Here is a 13,049-nt window from a genome sequence, read left to right as displayed (position 1 = left end):
TGGCCAGGGCCCCATGCAGCGGGAGGGCGGGGGGGTTAGCGGGGAAGGTGGCGCCGAGGGGGTCGCCGGGGGGTTAGCCATGCTCAATGGGGATGGCGGATGGAGGCAAGCCCAGGGGCAGGGCGGCGGGCGCATTACCGGGCACGGCGGGGTGGCCGCTGCCACCCAGGCTCCCAGCCAGGCTCTGGGGGGGGGGCTGCTGCCCGGGGAACGGCGCCGGGGCTGTGGGGAGGGGGCGTCAGTGCCGAGACCCCTGCCGCTGAGAGCCCCCCCAGCCCTCACCCCCCCAGCCCTCCGTACCCCACCTCACCGGGTGGGACAGCCGGGGTACCCAGCATTGAGACCCCCCCAGCCCTCGGTACCCCCAGCATTGAGACCCCCCCCATCCCACATCCCCCCCATCCCTCGGTACCACCCCGCATTGAGACCCCCCCCAGCCCTCGGTACCCCCAGCATTGAGACCCCCCCATCCCACATCCCCCCCATCCCTCGGTACCCCCGCATTGAGACCCCCCCCCAGCCCTCGGTACCCCCAGCATTGAGACCCCCCCATCCCACATCCCCCCCATCCCTCGGTACCCCCAGCATTGAGACCCCCCATCCCCCATCCCCCCCCATCCCCTCGGTACCCCCAGCATTGAGACCCCCCCACCCCACATCCCCCCAAGCCCTCGGTACCCCCGCATTGAGACCCCCCCCCCAGCCCTCGGAACCCCTGCGTTGAGACCCCACCCCACCCTCAGTATCCCCAGCGTTGAGACCCCCCCACCCCACATCCCCCCAGCCCTCAGTACCCCACCTCACCAGGCAGGGCAGCTGGGGTACCCGGCATTGAGACCCCCCCCCAGCCTTCGGTACCCCCGGCATTGAGACCCCCCCCCAGCCTTCGGTACCCCCGGCACTGAGACCCCACACACCCCCCTTACCCCCCAGCCCTCTGTACCCCTGACATTGAGACCCCCCAGCCCTTGGTACCCCACCTCACTGTGCAGGACATCCAGGGCACCCCAACATTGAGACCCTCCCCCAGCCCCCCCCAGCCCTTGGTACCCCCCGGCATTGAGACCCCCCACACCCCTTACCCCCCCCCCCAGCCCTCTGTACCCCAACTCACCGTGCGGGACGGCCGGGGCGCCCGGCGGCGGGGCGGCTGCGGTGGGGGGGCCCCGGGCAGCGGCTGCCCCACGGGCTCGGCGGGGGCCACCATGGCGGGGCGGGCGGCGCGCCCAGCGGGTGGGCGGCGGGGGCCAGGGGGGCACCGGCGGCGGGGGGCAGAGGTTGGGCCCCCGGCGGCAGTGGCGGCGGCTGCTGCTGCTGCTGCTGCTGGAGGTGCTGGAAGTGCTGCTGGCGGGCGCGCATCTCCGCGTACTTCAGCTGCTCCATGTGGAAGGCCTGACGGTCCGCCAGCAGCTGCTGCCGCTGGTACTCCAGCTGGGGGGACACGGGGGGGTCAGCAGAGGATGCTGGAGTGGGGGTGAGCGCCTGGAGCCCCCCACCCCCACCCCCCTTCCCCGCCACCATCACTCACAGCCTCGCGCTCTCCCGGTCCATGATGGTCTCCAGCTCCTCGAAGTGCCGCAGCTTGATCTCCAGCTTCTTCATCTGCGTCTCCACCAGCAGCGCCACCAGCGACTTGATCTTACGTTCCTCCACTGCCGCCAAGTGCTGGGGGGGGGGATGGGGATGGATGGGGGGGGGGGTCAGCACCCACGCCCAGGGCTGCACCCCCCAGCCCCGACCCCAGCCCCTCACCTTGGCCTTCACGGCAGCAGCGGCCAGGGCGGCGGCGGCGGCGGTGGAGAGGTTCCCCTCGCCGATGTCCCGCTCCACCTTGGCCTTGCGCTCGGCCTCAGGCTCTGGTGGCTCCTTGGGCGCCTCGTCCAGCCCCTCCTTTGCCTCCTTCTCCTTCTCCGGCTCCCCTGCGGGGGGGGGGACGACAGTGATGGCGGGGCAGGGCTGTGGGGGGCTCAGCATCCCCCTGCCAGCCCAGCTGGACCCCCCCCCCACCCTCACCTGTGCCATCGCCATCACCCTTGTCAGGCTCCTTCTCGCCCTCTGCCTCCTCCCCTTCTCCTCCTCCTTCTTGGGCGCTTCCCCAGGCTTCTCCTTCGCCTCCTCCTCGCCAGCACCGTCCCGGGGCTCCTGGGGAGGCACCAGCCCCACGACCGCTTGAGCCCCCACCCGTACCAGCCACCCTCCCCGGGTCCCCGCGCCCCCTCCCCGCACCAGCCGCTACCTTCGCCTCCTTCTTCTCCTCCGCCGGCTGCGCCTCCGCCCGCGCCTCCTCCGTGCCGCTCTCCTCTGGGGACGCAAGCGCAGGGTCAGACCCCACTGCCCCCCGCCCCAGGCCCGGCCAACTCATCACACGGCACCGCCTCACCTATCCGCTCCGGCTCGTCCGAGGCGGTGCCGGCGATGCCGCTGCTCTCCAGCCCGAACGCGGGGTCGGCCTTGCCCGTCACCCTTGGCCGCCTCCTCCACCTTGCGGACATGGGCCTCCACCAAGGCCGTGGGCACCTCCTCCTTCATCTTGGAGAACTCCTCTGCGGGGCAGCGCCGCGGGCGCTCAGCAGGGCCCCAGCACCCCTCCGAGTCAGCCCCTGCTCCCCAGCATTGTCTGGCCCCCGTCCATTGTCCCAGCACCACACGGGCTCATCCTGTCACCCCGCAGGACTTGTCCCACCCCCCCCCCCCGCCATGGAATGCCCTATAGGACTCAGCCCATCTCCTCACAAGAGCCATCCTGCCACCTCAGAGGAATCCCTACAGCACTCAGCCCACCTCCCCATGGGACTTGGACTGTTTCCCTATAGCACTCAGCCCACCTCCCTATAGGGACTTGTATGGACTCCCTATAGGACCCCCTATAGCACTCAGCCCACTTTCCTATAGGACTTAGACTGTCTCCCTATAGGACCCCCTACAGCACTTATCCCACCTCCCCATAGGACTCATACTGTATCCCTATAGGACTTCCCTATAGCACTAATCCCACCTCCCCATAGGAACTTGTATGGACTCCCTATAGGACCCCCTATAGCACTCAGCCCACCTCCCCACAGCACTCATACTGGCTCCCTGTAGGACCCCCTATAGCACTCAGCCCACCTCCCCATGGGACTTGGACTGTTTCCCTATAGACTCAGCCCACCTCCCCAGAGGACTCACACCGTCTCCCTATAGGACTTTCCCCCTATAGCAGTTATCCCACCTCCCCATAGGGACTTGTATGGACTCCCTCCAGGACCCCTTATAGCACTCAACCCACTTTCCTATAGCACTTGGACTGTCTCCTATAGGACCCCCTATAGCACTCAGCCCACCTCCCCATGGGCTTGGACTGTTTCCCTATAGACTCAGCTCACCTCCCCATAGGACTCATACCGTCTCCCTGTAGGACTTCCCTATAGCACTTATCCACCTCCCCATAGCACTTGGACTGTCTCCCTATAGAAACCCCTATAGCACTTATCCCACCTCCCCATAGGGACTCGTACGGTCTCCCTACAGGACCCCCTATAGCACTCAGCCCACCTCCCCATGGGACTTGGACTGTCTCCCTATAGGACCCCCTATAGCACTCAGCCCCACCTCCCCATGGGACTTATGGACTCCCTATAGAACCCCCTATAGCACTCATCCCACCTCCCCATGGGACTTATGGACTCCCTATAGAACCCCCTATAGCACTTATCCCACTTCACCATGGGACTTATGGACTCCCTATAGGACCCCCTATAGCACTTATCCCACCTCCCCATAGGGACTTGTATGTTCTCCCTATAGAACCTCCTATAGCACTCAGCCCACCTCCCCATGGGACTTATGGACTCCCTATAGGACCCCCTATAGCACTTATCCCACCTCCCCATGGGACTTATGGATTCCCTATAGGACCCCCTATAGCACTTATCCCACCTCCCATAGGGACTCGTATGTTCTCCCTATAGGACCCCCTATAGGACTCAGCCCACCTCCCCATGGGACTTATGGATTCCCTATAGGACCCCCTATAGCACTTATCCCACCTCCCCATAGCACTTGGACTGTCTCCCTATAGGACCCCCCCATAGCACTCGTCCCACCTCCCCATGGGACTTATGGACTCCCTATAGAACCCCCTATAGCACTCGTCCCACCTCCCCATGGGACTTGGACTGTCCCCATCCATCTCCCCATAAGACTCGCGCTGTCTCCCTATAGAATCCCTATAGGGCTCATCCTGTCTCCCTGTGGGACTCACCCCACGCCCCTATAGGATACACCCTGCAGCGACAGGACTCACCCCTCCCCACAGACCCTGTCCCCCCAGGACCCAGCCCCCCCCCCCACCCCCCAGCCCCCACCACGCCGCGGGGGCCGCGTTACCCAGAGCCGACTTGGCGGCGGCGGAGGCGACGCGGGGGTCGACGACGGAGGCCAGGAAGGCGACGGTGCTCATGACGGGGTTGCCGGACTGGCTGAAGGGGATGGGCTGGTAGGCCAGCGGCCCCAGCGACGCCTCCGAGTCCTCCAGGTAGGGGTCCTCGATGGGCAGCCGCAGGAAGTGCAGGATGCACTCATCCTGCGTCCGGCTGCCCACGTGCTCCGACACCTTGTTCCAGTCGTCCTTGTACATCTCCAGGGCCTGCGGGACGGAGCGGGGGGCGTCGGTGGGATCCGGCGGTCCCGTCCCCCCATTCCCCATGGACCACCAACCCCCTCCTCACCTCCAGCAGCAGCAGCGTCTCCTGCTCCGTCCACTCCCGCGTGGCGCTGGCGGCAGCTTTGCTCTGTGGGGGGGGAGAGAGGGGTGAGCGGCGGGGGGCGGGGGGTGGGGGGACGGGGACCGGGGGGTGCCCCACCTTGGAGGGGACATTCTTCTTGGTGTACATGTCGGTGCGGAGGCCGAAGTTCTGCATGTCGGCCGGCTTCTCCTTGCTCTTGTCGGGGAAGTTCAGCATCTGCTGCGAGGCCGAGGTCTGCTGCTGGGGGAGGAGAGGGGGCGCTGGGGACACGGCGCAGGGGACAGGCCGTGGCGACGCCGGTGTGTGTCCCCCCCCCCGCCCCCCACCCCTACCCCAGAGAAGCCTTCGTGCCCCATCTCGTCACGGTGTCCCCCCCGCGTCCCTGCTCCCCGGGGCAGGGCGGCATGCGGGGCGCGAGGGGGAGGAGGGAAGGAGCCTTCCTCGGCCAGCGGCGGGGCGACGGACCCCAAGGAGCCGCCTACCAGCTCCGGCTTCCCCTTCACCGTCTCGGTGACGAGGTCTTCGATCTCTTTGCTCTTGCGGCCCGTCTTGGCGTCGCCGTCGCTCTGCCGGCCCTGAGGCACGGATCGAAGCTGTGCGATCCCCCCCACCCCCCCACCCCAACCCCGCACCCGGCCCCCGCGGGGACCGGGGGAAGGCAGCGGGGGGACGCGGCTGGGCGAGGAGCGGCCGCCCCCCGCGCACCCACCTGGGGGGTCTTGGGCTGCAGCGGCACCAGCCCCGAGGGCGTATCGGCCAGCACATGGAAGTGGGAGGTCGGCGGGGGGCCCATGGGGGTGGGCCGGCTCTCGGCATCCACCTGGTAGTTGATGAGGCCCCACTGCTCCAGGAACGCGTGGACCCTGCGGAGAGCCAGGGCTCAGACCCTGCGGGTCCCCCGGGTGCCAAAACGACCCCCCACCCAGCCCAGCCAGCGCCGGACCCACCGCATGATGGCACAGACGTCGCCGGCCAGGTTGCGGCGGCACGCCGTGGAGGTCAGGTACTCCTGCGGGTTCAAGCCGGTACGTGTCGATCATGAAGTTGCGGTACGCCAAGTATCTGCGGGAGAGCGGCAAGGCGTCAGTGCCGGCCACCGCGCCACCGGCACCGGCAGGTAGCACCGGCCACGGCACCACCAGCACCAGGAGGTAGCACCGGCCACAGCGTCACCGGGACTGGGAGGTACCACTGGCCACGGCACCACCAGCACCGGGAGGCAGCGCTGGCCACAGCATCACCGGGACTGGGAGGTACCCACTGGCCACGGCACCACCAGCACCGGGAGGCAGCGCTGGCCACAGCGTCACCGGCACCGGGAGGCAGCGCTGACCTCGGCACCATCGGCACCGGGAGGTACCACCAGCCACGGTGTCACCAGCACCAGGAGGCAGCAACCAACCTTGGCACCATCGGCACCGGGAGGTACCACCAGCCACGGTGTCACCAGCACCGGGAGGCAGCACCGGCCACAGCACCACCGGCACTGGGAGGCAGCAACCGACCTTGGCACCATCGGCACCGGGAGGTACCACCAGCCACGGTGTCACCAGCACCGGGAGGCAGCACCGGCCACGGCACCACCGGCACCGGGAAGCAGTGCTGGCCACAGCGTCACCAGCACTGGGAGGGCTGGGGAAGTTCTGGGTGGAGAGGGGGTTCAGCCTCACATTTCGGGGGTCTTGGATTTATTCTTGCCGTTGAAGAACTCGGGCAGGGCTCGGCGCTCGATGGCGTGGACGCTGCGGGATAAGATGCTCGGGAAGGGCCCGGCACGGCGCCGCCGCACCGTCTGCCCAGCACCCCGCAGCACCGTTGCCCTCCTGGGCTGCGCCGTACCTGTTGTAGTCGAACCAGGCGGCGTAGCTGGGGATGATGATGTGGTGGGTCTGCTCCGTCACGTTGTCCTCGTGCAGGTCGGGGTTCTTGGCCTGCTCCCCCTTGCTCCCGGTGCCGTTCTCCTCCTCATCCTACCAGAGACCAGCGCCGCATGGGCAAGGGGGTCCTGAGCCCCGCTTTTGTACCCTTCCTCATCCTCACCGAGAGCAGGATGAGGCCAGCGGCCCAGGGCAAAGCCACCTGCAGCCCCAGGGCGAGGGGAAGGGCAGAAAGGGGCATTTTTGTGCCCAGGTGAGGGACAAGAGGGATAAAGCGGCGACCACCCAGCGACGGCGACCCCGCTGCCGGGGTGGGAACATTTCCCTGGAGGAGTGGGGGGCTGCGGGGGGGGTGGGGCACGGCCCCACACCTCACCTTGCCGGCTGTCTCCATGCTCTCATCTTCCTGCTCATCTGGAAGAGAGGAGCGCAGGGGCGGTTTTGGGCACCGCCAGCCCCGCGGTGCCAGGGGACCTCGGCCCCAGCGCTTGGACTCACCCAGGTCCGTCATGGTGCCGCCCTTGACAGGCGCAGACTCCGAGTCCTTCTTGGTGTTGACTGCAGCGGAGGGAAACGGCGCTGAGCACCCTGAGGATGGGCCCCCAGCCCATGCTCGTGGCAGGGGGGACCCCGTGGGGTGGCTGGTGGCCCCCCCGACCCTGACCTGTCTTGGGCAGGGTGACCTCCTCCACGTTGGGGACGGGTGAGGGCTCATCCATGTCCTTGGTCAGGTCCTCCTGCTCCTCCTCGCGGTGCCCCCGCTTGGATTTGTTGTAGGGGGTGGAGGGTCTGCAAAAGGAGAGACCCCCCCCGTGCCCCAGTCACCACCGGACCCTGCCCCGGTGCTGGATCTGACCCTGCCGCCCCCCCCAGCCCAGGCTCACCCCTTCTTCGCGTTCTTCTTCTTGGCCTCTGGGTGGGCGAGGGGGAGGGCGAGCGCTTTCGCTTCTTGTAGTTGCCCCCCTTTTTGTCCCGCCGGTCCGAGTCAGGGCTGTTCACCTGAGGGGGGGGGGGCGCTGGGTCAAACCCAGCGGGATGGCCAAGCCAAGACCCCCCCCACCGTCCCGCCACTGTGGTTTTGCCACCCCGCTCTGACCTCATCCGTCAGCGTCTTGGCCGAGATCTTCTTCCTGCGGGCGACGGGGCTCTTCTCGTCCGTCACCTCGTAGTCCTCCTCGTTCATCCACTCGTTGAAGGTGTCTGTGTCCAGGATCCACTTGGCGTGGACCTGCCCGGCAGGGGTGCGGGCACATCAGGCAGCTGCCGGGCAGGGAGGGGGCTGCAGCCGCCATCCCAGCCTGGGGACCCCCGTTACCTTCCGGGGCTTTTCCGGCGTCGGGGCGTCCTCCACAGAGGCCTCAATCTCGCTGGCGGGGATCCAGGTGTCGTAGCTGTGGGTGCAGAGGAATGGGGTGAGCGTGGCACGCACGGCGGTGTGGGCATCCCACGGGCATGGGAGGTGGTGGTGGGGGGGTGCTCCATCAGGCTTCAGCCGCACCCCCCAGCCCCTGCCCAGGACCCCTCACCTGTCGGGGTAGTAGCCCCAGTGCAGCAGGACCTGCTTGTCGCGCTTCATGACTGGCCGGACCCACTCCTCTGTGGGAGACACGGAGCGGGACTGGTGCTGAGCATGGACCCACCGGCCCACCGAGAGCCGCCCGTGACACCGAGGGCAGCTCGGGCCCCCCCCTCCCACCCCCCACCCCCCAGCATTTCACCATGAGCTCACAGCAAGGGGCTCCCCCTCGCACCCACCTTCCTCCAGGTTCCCGGGGACGGGACAGACAATGTGGGACGCGTTGCTCTTGTCCTCGGTCACCGTGCCCTGCGAGGAGAGTAGGGGAGCAGGTCCAGGGCTCAGGGCTGGGAGGAGGCGTTGGATGGGCCCCCCCCCCGTGCCCCCCCCCCCCAGAGCTGCCACCGACCTGGTGCCTCTTGACGATGTCCTTCAGCTTGCTCAGCAGCTTGGGCTCGATCTCCTGGTGCAGGAAGATGTTGGGCCGGGCCAGGCAGTTGTTCTGGGGAAGGAGAGTAGAGCGGTGAGTGGGTAGGGGACTCGGGGGTCCCGGGGTGGGGGTGGGGGGAGCAGGGGCAGCGTTTCTTACCTGCACCAGGGATTTCTCGATGGTCATGAACATCTCCACGTTGCGGTCCATCCGCGAGGGATTCTGGAAATCGAAACGCCGCCTTATTGGAAGAAAAGAGCGACTCTCATGAAAGCCACAGCTCAGGTCTCCTCGACAGCATCCAAAGCCTGGGGGGTGGGGGGGGACACGCGCCTGAACCCCACCAGGGGTCCACAGGGGCAGGGGGACACGCCCCAGCACTTGCTTGCTATGGAGGTGGGAGCCCTACAACCAGCCCACCCCCGTGCAGCCCCTGGCCAAGGACACCCAGGGCATTCCCACGGAGGGGACCCCCCCCGCACCCCTGGCCCCGGGACCCCCACCCTGTCCCCCTGCTGCTCCCAGGACCCCCAGCCCCCACGGGACGGGCGCAGGCGGGCGCTCACCATCCTTGGTCGCTCTTGAATTTATAGGCTGCTGCCAGGATGTGGCACAGGGCTCCTCCCGCCTTGAAATCCAAGAAGCATTTTATCTGTAACGGGAAGAAAGGGGTGGGGGAAGGGGGGGCACAAGGGGGGGGCTGTGACCCTGGTGCGGCAGGGAGCTGGGCAGGGTGCCATCCCATGTCTGGGTGCCCTCCCCACGTCTGGGTGCCATCCCCTTGTTGGGGTGCCCCCTCCCCATGTCAGGGTGCCCCCTCCCCATGTCGGGATGCCACCCCCACGTCTGGGTGCTATCCCTACATCGAGGTGCCATCCCCACATCAGGGTGCTGTCCCCTCCTCGGGGTGCCATCCCCACGTCGGGGTGCCATCCCCTCATTGGGCCCTGTCCCCGGGTGGGGATACAGTCCCTGCAGTGCTGGGGCACCGTCCCCAGTTGGGGACCTGTCCCTGTGTTGGGACACTGTCCTGTGGTCCCAGGGGTGGTGTCCCCAGGACCGTAAGGCATTGTCCCCAAGTCCTTGGGACGCTGTCTGTGGTCGGGGCCCTGTCCCAGTGTCAGGGTGCTGTCCCTACGGGGACACTGTCCCCTGGCTGCTGGGGCACAGACCCTGCCCGGGGGACAGTTCCCAGCAGGACAAGTGCCCAAGTGTCACCGGGCCCTGTCCCCAGGACACTGGGGCCCTGTTTCCCAGTCACCGGGCGCTGTCCCTGGGTGACAGGAATGCTGTATGGGGTCACCGGCATCTTGTCCCCAGGTCTTTGGGGTGCTGGCCCTGCTCAGGGCTCAGTCCCCAGGTCATCGGGGTGCTGTCCCCCCATCTTTGGGTGCTGTCTTTGCTCAGGGCCTTGTCCCCCACCAATTTGGGGCCTTTTCCCTGGGTCTGTGGGGCACTCCCCCTGCTCAGCCCTGTCCCCAGGTCTTAGGGGCGCATCTCCGTGTCACCGGGGCCCCGTTCCTGGGTCAGCGGGGTGCTGTCCCCCCATCTTTGGGTGCTGTCCCTGCCTGAGGCCTCATGCCTGGGTCATTGGGGTGCTGTCCCCAGGTCTCTGGGGCCCATCTCTGGGTCACTGGGGCCTTGTCCCCAGGTCATCAGGTGCTGTCCCTGCTCGGGGCCTTGTGCCTGGGTCATTAAGGTGCTGTCCCCAGGTCTTTGGGTGCATCTCTGGGTCACCGGGGCCCTGTCCCTGGGTCACCAGGGTGCTGTCCCCACGTTTTTGGGCACTGTCCCTGCTCAGGTCTTGGTCCCCGTGTCCTGCTGGGCTGCAGCCCCCACTGGGGCGCAGCCCCCAGCCCCCCATGTCCCTGTCTGTGCCGCCGCTGCCTGCGCCCCCTGTGCCCAGTGCCCCATTCCCAGTGCCCGGTGCCCAGTGCCCGGTGCCTGATGCTCAGTACCCAGTGCCCAGTGTCCAGTGCTTGGTACCCAGTGACCGATGCTCAGTGCCCAGTGCCGGTGCCCAGTGCCCAGTGCTGGTGCCCAGTGCCCAGTGCCTGTGCCCAGTGTCCAGTGCCGGTGCCCAGTGCCCAGGGCGGGCACCCAGTGCCCAGTGCCGGCACCCAGTGCCCAGTGCCTGTGGCCCAGTGTCCAGTGCCGGTGCCCAGTGCCCAGGGCCGGCACCCAGTGCCCAGTGCCGGTGCCCGGTGCCCAGTGCTGGTATCTAATGCCCAGTGCCCAGTGCCGGTACCCAGTGCCCGGTGCCCAGTGCCGGTGCCCGGTGCCCGGTGCGGCGGGGGCTCACCGGCAGCTTGGTGAGGGGCGCGTTGCTGACGTGCTTGCCGAACACCTCCTCCTGGAACTGCAGCAGCTGCACCACCAGGCTCGACAGCGACTTGTTGGTGGGGGGCTCGGCCTGGATGTACTGCGGGGGCGGGGGGTCAGCGCCGCCGCCGGGGCCGGGCCCGCGGGGGGGCGGGGGCGGCGATGGCGGCGGGGCCGTGACAGGCCGGGCCCGGTGGGGGGGGGGGGAGGGCCAGCACCGGCGCCCCCCGCCCGCCGCGGCGGCCTACCTTCTTGTAGTTCTTGCCGAGCCAGAGGCGGACGTTGTCGAACTGGCTGACGGTGTCCGAGGCCTCGTAGTACTTGACGTTGGGGCCGCCGTCCTTCTTCCGCACCGCCATCTTCGAGCGGGCCGGGCCGCCTCCCGCCGCCTCCCGCCGCGCCGCGCCGCGCCCGCTCTACCGCCCCCTGCCGGCCCCGCGCCGCGCTGCGCCTCTACCGCCCCCTGCCGGCCCCGCGCCGCCCTGCGCCTCTACCGCCCCCTGCCGGCCCCGCCCCGCTCTACCGCCCCCTGCCGGCCCCGCCCCGCTCTACCGCCCCCTGCCGCCCCCGGGACGCGCCACGTTCTCCCGCCCGCGATGTGCACCAGCGCTACCCGCTCGGTACCGGCGCGGCCGGGCCGCAGCGCCCCCTGCCGATTCCGCCCCGGCACTGCGCGATGCCCCGCCCCGCGGGGCAGGGGGCCCGGCGAGGGGCCCCCGGGGCGGCGGCGGGGGTCCCGCTGTGAGGTCACCGGGCCAGAGTGGGCGGGCGGGCGGCGGCGGCGGGGCCCGGTCTAGGCGGAGCGCGGCGCAGGGTGGCGCGGGAGTCACGGTGGCCGAGTGGTTAAGGCGTTGGACTCGAAATCCAATGGGGTTTCCCCGCACAGGTTCGAATCCTGTCCGTGACGCTGACTCTGCTTTTGCTGGGGGGCTCACGGGGTCGCCGCCAACAGGGCCGCGGGGGGAGCACGGGGCACGCGCGGGGGAGTTCCGACCCCCGTAGCTATTTTAACGGCGGGAGCAGCGGGGCTGGGGGGCGGGCGCAGTCCTGTTGGGGGATCACGTCAAGGGGGTTGCAGAGCCGGGAACAGCGGCTGGAGCCGCCCCGGGACCCTCAACAGACCCCACCCCCCCGGGACCCCCGTGGCCGGCCCGACCCTCCCAGGGGGGGTCGCGGCAGCAGCGCCTGGGAAAGGCGGGGATTGATCACAGGGCACAAAGAGCCAGAGGGACCCCGGGGCCAACGCGTGGCCCCCCCGGGAGGGGGAGGTCCCCCCAAAACCCCCAGGATTACGAGGACCCCCTGAAAACACCTGGATGGGGAAGACCCCCTATCAAACCCCCAGAATAAGGAGGACCCCCTCAAAACTCCCAGATGGGGAAGACCCCCCTCAAACCCCATGGGATGTGGAGGATCCCCCCCAAACCCCCAGGATTAGGAGGCCCCCCTCAAAACTCCTGATGGGGAAGACCCCTCTCAACCCCCCTGGGATGGGGACAATCCCCTCAAATGTCCCAGATGGGGGAAGACCCCCCTCAAACCCCCTGGGATGGGGAGGATCCCCCAAACCCCAGGATCAGGAGGACCTCCCCAAAACCCCCAGATGGGGAAGACACACACACACACACACACACCCCAAACCCCCTGGGACGGAAAGGATCCCCTCAACCCCCCCGGGATTAGGAGGACCCCCTCAAAAACTCCCAGATGGGGAAGACCCTCCTCAAACCCCCTGGGATAGGGACGATCCCCTCAAACCCCCCGGGATTAGGAGGACCCCCTCAAATCTCCTGATAGGGAAGACCCCCCCTCTCCAAACCCCCTGAGATGGGGAAGACACCCCCCCCCCCTCAAACCCCCTGGGATGGAGAGAATCCCCCAAAACCCCCAAATGAGGAAGTGCCCCCTCAAACCCCGAGATGGGGAAGACACCTACCCCCCCCAACCCCCTGGGATGGAGAGAATCCCCCCAAAACCCCCAAGTGAGGAAAACACCCCCCCCTCAAACCCCCTGGGAGCGGGAGGCTCGCCTCAAATCTCCCAGCTGGTGAAGACCCCCCCCTCAAACCCCCGGGATGGGGAAGACCTTCTCAAATCCCCTGGCTGGAGGAGGACCCCCCCCAAGCTCCCTGGGATAGGGAAGAGCCCCCCCCAACCCCCCGTATTTTTCACAGGGG

The 13,049-nt window shown here is 68.1% G+C and overlaps 1 protein-coding gene and 1 non-coding gene across 2 annotated transcripts; one reads left to right on the top strand and one right to left on the bottom strand.

The window, feature by feature from the left end:
• Nucleotides 1-6: 6 nt before the first annotated feature.
• On the bottom strand, nt 7-11,287 carry SMARCC2 (SWI/SNF related, matrix associated, actin dependent regulator of chromatin subfamily c member 2). The gene is given in 33 exon segments (XM_055696532.1): nt 7-222; nt 1,115-1,262; nt 1,264-1,425; nt 1,525-1,665; nt 1,753-1,919; nt 2,014-2,064; nt 2,067-2,142; nt 2,237-2,301; nt 2,381-2,462; nt 2,464-2,543; nt 4,369-4,627; nt 4,710-4,772; nt 4,845-4,964; nt 5,210-5,302; nt 5,437-5,590; nt 5,675-5,748; nt 5,750-5,789; nt 6,398-6,469; nt 6,567-6,697; nt 6,981-7,018; nt 7,103-7,162; nt 7,269-7,393; nt 7,489-7,522; nt 7,525-7,603; nt 7,701-7,832; nt 7,920-7,995; nt 8,131-8,200; nt 8,360-8,429; nt 8,530-8,622; nt 8,710-8,791; nt 9,117-9,202; nt 10,853-10,972; nt 11,121-11,287. Coding segments are annotated over 33 exon segments (3,303 nt in total). The 5' UTR covers nt 11,232-11,287; the 3' UTR covers nt 7-73.
• A 410-nt stretch (nt 11,288-11,697) lies between these two features.
• Nucleotides 11,698-11,779, top strand: TRNAS-CGA (transfer RNA serine (anticodon CGA)). The gene has a single exon. It is a non-coding gene; the product is annotated as a tRNA-Ser (tRNA).
• Nucleotides 11,780-13,049: the final 1,270 nt, after the last annotated feature.

The sequence above is a fragment of the Falco cherrug genome, chromosome 19 (genome assembly GCF_023634085.1).
Source record: "Falco cherrug isolate bFalChe1 chromosome 19, bFalChe1.pri, whole genome shotgun sequence".
Taxonomy (NCBI): Eukaryota; Metazoa; Chordata; class Aves; order Falconiformes; family Falconidae; genus Falco; species Falco cherrug.
The sequence above is the reverse complement of the archived record's forward strand: the minus strand, read 5'-3'. Positions and strand labels throughout refer to the sequence as shown.